This window comes from Lycium barbarum, chromosome 5 (genome assembly GCF_019175385.1).
Source record: "Lycium barbarum isolate Lr01 chromosome 5, ASM1917538v2, whole genome shotgun sequence".
NCBI classification, from domain to species: Eukaryota; Viridiplantae; Streptophyta; class Magnoliopsida; order Solanales; family Solanaceae; genus Lycium; species Lycium barbarum.
Window position 1 is genome coordinate 105,539,493 of NC_083341.1, and position 7,422 is coordinate 105,546,914.

The 7,422-nt window shown below is 39.3% G+C and overlaps 1 protein-coding gene across 1 annotated transcript; it reads left to right on the plus strand.

Moving 5' to 3' along the window:
- The first annotated feature begins 6,487 nt into the window (after positions 1–6,487).
- Positions 6,488–7,138, plus strand: LOC132639600 (uncharacterized). Its single transcript, XM_060356041.1, has 2 exons — positions 6,488–6,707; positions 6,858–7,138. Exons 1-2 carry the CDS (start codon positions 6,488–6,490, stop codon positions 7,136–7,138), a joined length of 501 nt encoding a protein of 166 aa, XP_060212024.1.
- Positions 7,139–7,422: the final 284 nt, after the last annotated feature.

The window sequence follows — 7,422 nt, forward strand, 5'->3', positions numbered from 1 at the left end:
ACCCTCCTGCGATCGTTGAACAAAGCAGCCTCGGACTCGAGCCGCCGGTTCCTCTCGGCCAAGCCCGTAGCATCAGCCTTCACCGAGTCCAGTTCCCCCCGGAGGCGGCAAATCGTGGTCTCAAGCTCATCTAGCCTCAAGGAAAACTGGGCTTTATCCCGGCTAAGGCCGATCTTGTCAGCCTCAAGGCTCCGGTTATAATCGGTCATGGCGGCCAGTTCACTCTTCAAACGGCGGTTTTCGTCCTTAGCCGCATCGAGCTCAGGACGGAGGTTGGCCAGCACGGCCGCCCGGTTCAACTCTTCCTCCTTCTCCCGAAGAAGATGCTGGTATTTCTCCATTTCTCGGCCCTCGGCATCCAGTTGGCCTCGAAGATCGTCCATCTCGTGTTGGGCACGGATGAAGGCTTCGTTGACCAGCACCACACTCTGCAGGTAAAACAAGTTAGAAGACTTAGGCAAAGTAAGGATAAAATCCTCAGATAAACTATACAAGGATGGCTAAGAATCTTACCCGGTTGCGCGCATGCATACCCTCGTTAATGAGGCACTGTCAAGTGACCCCAGTCATTTTGCGCCTGTCCGAGTCAGAGACAAGGGGTCACACATAGCTGGCTACGCCCACCGGACGCGATAGAAAGCTGCAGTCCTCGGGGACGGTGATTACGGCCGATCTGGTTCTCCTTGGCTCCACGTTCGGGGTCGGGAAGATATTCACCAAGCTATCCCTGGCACCAGATTCGGAGGTCCGATTGGCCGACCTCGTGGCCCGGGGAATAGGGAGATGACCAAAGCCTGCAGCTTCGCCGGTGGCGGGGGGAGTGCTCGAGAACATATCATCAAAATCATCCACCCGCGGAGCCGGGGTAGATGAACTTGGAGCAGCCTCAATATTGTCGGGAAAGGCCGGGGGCTCCGCAGTTTTAGCAGGCTCATGCTCGGGAGACGGACGAGCGCCTGTGGGGGCTTCGCTCTCCGGTACTGGGATGGTTCTTTGATCGGCTTCAGTAGCGGCCGCTTCCCCCGACCCCCTTTTCCTTTGCAGGGGAGTATCTTCCGAAGAAGTTTCACCTGAAATGTCGACAAAGTCAATCGACCGAAGAGGAGCCGAGGAAAGTATTTCTTCCGCACCTGAACGTAGAGCAGGAACCAAGAGACCTTTGTCGATAGAAGGAAGGGGTGGAATGGAGACCGCCTCCTCCGATATTGGAGCCACGGAGGGAATCGAGCCGACTCTCCGAACAATGATATCGGGCTCCGTCTCTTCCCTTGAAGACCGAGCAACGCTCCTTGCTTTATTCTTTTTTGGCGTCTGCCCCTTTTCGGAGGGCCGTTTTCTTTTTGCAGCGTTGGCGAGAACACGGGAAGAACTCGCCGTGTCAAACTCGGACGCCGGTGCTGGGGGAGCGGTCCCCGACTCCGATCTAGAGGCTGCCGAGCCCTTAGGCAAACCTGAAAAGATAAGATGTTAGCGAAGGTCGAAGGACGGAACGAATAGAGAAGGATGCAGTAGAATAGAAGTAGAAGACTACCGTGATTCTGGGCGACCCATCGACCACGTGACAGGTGGGCCCATGTCCGGTTGTCATAAGGATGCTGGTCGAGGAGTACGGTGACCCAGTCACTCAGATTCCGAATGACCGGAGGAACGTACCCATTGGCTGATAAAAGTAAGGAAGAAACAGTGAGAAAGCGGAATCAAAATTTGACGAAGCATGCTAAAGCAATTATTCGAGGTTTCGGACTTACGCTTGTTATTCCACTTCTCCGGGAAAGGCATGTAATCGGCTGGAATAATGTCCTCGGTCTTCACTCGGACGTATCGCTCCAACCATCTCCGGTCTCTGTCTTCATCCATTTTTGAGAAAAATGGATTCCGGCTGCGCTTGGCCAGTTTCATTACGCCACCCCGGAACAGCCTCGGGGAGTATAGGAGTATCAGGTGGGCCAGTGTGAACTCCTTCTCGGCGTTGTTGGCCAACAACTGGAGACACGCTACGAGCCTCCAAACAATTGGGCCGATCTGAGCCAACGTAACGCCGTAAGTCCGGCACATGTCGAGAATGACCGGATCCACCGGAGGGTCGAGTTTGAGAGTGAAACGATATGTGTAAACGTACAGAAACCCTTCACGATGATCAGTAACAGATTCATCTGGTCCGGGGACGAAAACCCGAACTGGACGAGTGTCCCACCCGCAGTCGACCCAGACTATATCGAGCTTCTCATCGGTAATAGATGAGGGGTACTGCCTCACGTCGAACCCCCTGTCTGAAACGGAGGAAGGCTTTTCGACCTCGAGATCTTTGTTGAAATTGAATTTAGCCGGTATGATATCCGAAGCCGTAGGCTCGAATTTAGCCAGAGACGCAGGCTCGGCCCCCGGGGATGACACCAGTGGAGCATCATGGGACGTAGATTCAAACATCTCGGAAATATGAAGGAAAGAAGATTCAAGAGAGGAGTTTAAAAAAAATGAAGGAACTGGTGATTCGAGGGGTGACAAAGTACGAAGCAGCAACACTCGAGCAAGAATAGTTGACAGAAATGGTGACAGAGTTGGTTCTTTTGCACGTGGTATGAAGCGACGAATCAACTGCAGAACAAATATGAAGTTAATTGTGTGTAGGTGCAGATGAAAAAACGCAGAAATAGAGTGGAGTTGAAGAAGAGCAAGGCGTGAAAATGATAAAATGAAGAGGTAAAGAGTCTTATATAGGCATGGAAGAGGAACAGTTACTGAGGACGACCAATCAAGGGGCGCCACGTGCCCCCATCATTAATGCGAAGCGACTCGAAACGACGTGCAAAGGGCGGTTGGCAGAAGCAGACCACCCGGGGTGAGACACGTGGCCGATAAAAGGGGAGGCGTTACGCAACCGTTCCCGCCAAAATGAGAAGATAACGACGAGCTGACAGAACCACCGGTTTCAGAAGTTATCCACTCCCCGTTACTCCGATAGATCGGAGATCCGGGAAGTGTGGGGGCTATCTGTATACGGTAAAAACCGGTTATGAGGCAAACCGGTGGAACGAGGAACTGGCGGAAGAAAGGAATGAGAATGCGCCGGATACTATTCGCCCTTGACCGGGGGAACGCTTGGACCGGAGCTAAGCGAGGGACACCGACTGATCTGCCTTCTTCGTCATTGAAACGACTAAGTCCGGTGACCCGAGCATTCGTGGCCGTTGGTCCGTATAGCTGTTGGCCCGCGTAGCCGTTGTCCGTCTGGCTGTTGCATGCGAGCCACGCGCCAGTAGCGTCCTGTCATGGTCAACTACCCACCATGCGTGTGTCAGACGACGCCGTCAGTCTAATCCCACCAAATCCGTTCAGAGCTGTCCTTATTACTATTATTTTATTAATTCACATTGTATGAAACCCATGGAGGTCACGCTATAAATAGAGCACATCTCTCTCCTTTGTAAGCGTTGGCTCCTTTACTTTCTAAGAATATTTGCAATAGAAAAATCCATATTTACGATCTCTCTCTCTAAATATCTGATTTGGCCTTGATCATTTGTCTTCAATTTTTACTGTGCATCTTCCACCAAGTGTCCCACATTGTTTATAAACGTTTATATTCATAGCAAATTGTCATCATTAGCCGTTTTGTTGAAGAACTCTCATATACATATTTTCTCTATCTAACACACATCAAGACCCAAACACATATCCTATACCCACTTACAAATTTAATTGATTATCCGAATTCGGGAAAAACAGTTCTCCTTCATTGTAAATCAATCCCTAACAAGAGAAATAAAAAATTGCTCTCTTCTCTCCTTCTCTACAAATATTCTTGTTCTTGCTTTATTATTTTATAACATTAAGGATATTTTTGGTCCTTTTCCGATATTTTTATAATCCATTGGAAAACTACGAATCCCAAGCCATTTATCATTTTAGTTTCCCATTTTTGTGTCTATCTCGAGTCTCGGCAAAAGTAAAAGTTTTACATTTAACTAATAATTTATAGTTTTAGTTCGAATCTGTAAATCTTTTCTGCCAAAAGTGATTCAATTAGGCAAAATTAAAGACTTAAGGCTTAAAATTTGTTGAAGTGATAAATCAGATAAAAATGGACAAAGGCTAGAACTTAAGATATTACATGAGCAGTTTGAAAAATAATTCACAAGAACGGTAGAACCATTTCTCTATATATGAAGGACCATACTTAAACCCCATACTTAAAAGGATTGTATTTCAGTTAAAAACTTGTGTAAATAAGTCATTTGAACATTTTAAAAGTTAATAGAAAAAATTAGAGATAAGGATCAAAAACACACCCCAACTATCATTTTTTTTTTTTTGAGTTTCATACCGTTTGAGTCAAAAATCGTATATTGTCCAAATAGTTAAATTTGTATGAAAAGTTAAATAAGGTTAATTACAGTTGGTAGTAATTTGATTAACATGAATTAACACAAACAAATTATTAAAGATTGGTATAGAATAGATAAAAAAAAAGGGAAAGAGTAAACTTATGCCAAATACGATGAATAGCAATAATGAACTTCTCCTTTACCAAATATGAACCAGAGCTTGACGATAATAGAATTTTAGTAATAATAATCAGAAGTAAACAATAATAATGTATTTTTCTAGACCATATTCGATGCCCTTGGTATACAAATGAAAGTTCTATTTATAGGTATTTTGGTCCTATCTGTTGCCTTTCCCCTCATGTGTATGTAACAGCCATCATTTATTGCTGGATTAATGATTATCATTTAATTCTTTGATTCTTGCTGTCAGAAAACCGTTTCGCCGTTACTGCATTAACTCTAGTTAATGCGTAATTAATAGGATCTTGTATGTTGTTCCCATTGAAGTTCTTTCGTTGACCATTCGTTGGTATCAGTTTCCTCTCCGTAAATACTGTGTTCGGCTTCGTCATCTGATCTCCCCTCGCCACTGTATTTGGCTGACACGTGTCAACTATATGTTAGCCCACGTGTCAGGTGCGATTTTACCTATACACATATCTAAACTATCAGAAGGTTGAGAAAATTACCTAAATTATCACTATCTAGTTTGCAAAACACACCTCAAATTATTCTTCAATGACATGTGATCTACACTCTCCATTTTATATAAAAATGTTGTCAAGTGTTGTCCACATGGATAAATAATGTCACAATGGCACCTACATGAAAATTAAAAAAAAAAACTATTTATTTTAAAAAACAAACTGAATAATAATAATTTTTGTAAAAAAAATCAAAAATTATAGAAAATAAAAAAAAGTTTAAAAAATGGAAAAGTTATTTAAAAAAATAAAATAAGAAAACTTATTATTTAGTTTTCCCTTTTTTTTAAAAAAAAATAAACTTTTCCATTTTTTAAATCAATTTTTTTTTTCTAAATTTTTTGATAATTTTTTACAATTTTTTTTTTTCATATATTTTTTTAAAAATCCAGATTTTTTAAAATGCTAATTTTTTTTTTAAATAATGCAGTTTTCCTAAAAAAAAATACGGTTTTTTTATAAAAAAAAATATTATTTTTTAATTTCCTAACATTACTTATGCCATGTAAACAACTTTTTTGAGAAAAATTCAGCTTCACTTGCCTTTTGGAGAGTGCGTTTACACATTTAGTTTAGGTGTGTTTTTGCAAACTAGATAGTGATAGTTTAGGTAGTTTTCTCAACCTTCTGATAGTTTATGTATGAAACTAAAAAAAAAAATGATAATTAGGATGTGTTTTTTATCCTTATCTCAAAAAATTATAATAAAAACATTATATAGAGCCTGTTTGGATGGGCTTATTTTAAGCAGCTTATAAGCTGTTTTAGATAAGCTAAGTCAAACGGGCTCAATTATTTTTTTTTGAGCTTATTTTAAGCACAAAATGACTTTAAGCTGACCAGACAAACACTCAAAAAAACTGAAAACAGCTTATAAGCAATTTATAAGCCAATCCAAAAGGGCTCATAAGCCAAATAACACGAGCACTGTAACTTAGTATTATGTCTTTTAGGCCATCTCCAACCTTGCATCATTTTTTGCACCAAATGCTAATTTGGTGCAAAAAATGGTGTTTTGGAGCTCCAACCTTGCACCATTTTGGTGCATGAATAGTGTTGTACCAAATTTGGTGCAACACTATTCATTGCACCATTACTATTCATTAATAATTTTTTTTATTATTATATTACACTTTTAATTTAACATATTATAAATTTTAATTTTTACATTTAGATTCCTAATATACCTATTCATCTACACCATTACTATTCATTAATATATATTTTTTATTATATAACACTTTTAATTTAACATATTATATATTTTAATTTATAATTTTAGATTCCTAATATACCTAATTATTTTTTATGTAATATCTTATAATATTAATTTTACATCTTAATTTTGGAGTGTAAGTTTTATAAATTAATTTTCGTATATATTATTTTATATAAAATTTTAAGTTAATTTTATTATAAGTTATAATTGTATTAAAAAATATAACCATCACAAAAATGAAAAGTGCAAATTTTGGTATAACAATAATTCTTGAAGTTGTAGCTGATTATGACCTTTGGATATGGCATGCATATTTTGGAATGCCCGGCACCAATAATGACATTAATGTTTTAGAATCGTCACATCTGTTTTTCAATCTTGCTAAAGGTATTGCTCCTCCCACCCATTATGTTATTCAAGGAAACGAATATGATGTGGGTTATTATTTAGCTGACAGTATATATCCAAAATGGTCTACAATTGTGCAAACCATTCATGAGCCACAATCTCAGAAGAAGAAATATTTCGCGACGAAACAAGAATCATGTCGAAAAGATGTTGAGCGTGCATTCGGAGTTTTGTAATCTCGTTTTGCAATTATTGCAGGGCCGTCGCGTTTTTGGAGAAAAGAAGTGCTACATGATATATTAACATCATGTATTATACTGCACAACATGACAATCGAGGATGAGCGTGATCTTAATGCACCAATTCAAGATGCTTGGGAAGGTCCAACTCCAACAGTAGAAATGGTAGTAGATGAAAGTCATCGATTTGAACAATTTTTAGCTCGACACAAAAAAATTAAGAACAAAGATGTTCATTTTGCACTTCGTAATGCATTAGTAGAGCATTTATGGGAGCAACGTACTAATCATGGAAGTTGAATATTTATGTAGAAATTAAAATAAATTCTATCTTAATGTAATAGTATATTTAATTATATTTTATCAATGATTTCACTTTTATTTGAATTATCCATTAATATGTATAACGTATAATATTTGCTTACAATTTATATTATTTAAAATTTTATGGTATAAAATAATTTTATATTAAATGATTATATAACAAAGGATTATGAATTACATGGAATGGATATGTAAAAAAGAAAAAAAAAAGAAAGGATTTTTTTTATGAAATTAGAAATAAAATTTAAGTAAAAGAAAAT

Bases quoted from the DNA above. Each gene is read 5' to 3' on its own strand.
- LOC132639600 (XM_060356041.1), top strand. From the start codon at position 6,488: ATGAAAAGTGCAAATTTTGGTATAACAATAATTCTTGAAGTTGTAGCT. The intron at 6,708-6,857 runs GTATATATCCAA...CAATTATTGCAG, and splicing joins GGGTTATTATTTAGCTGACA to GGCCGTCGCGTTTTTGGAGA.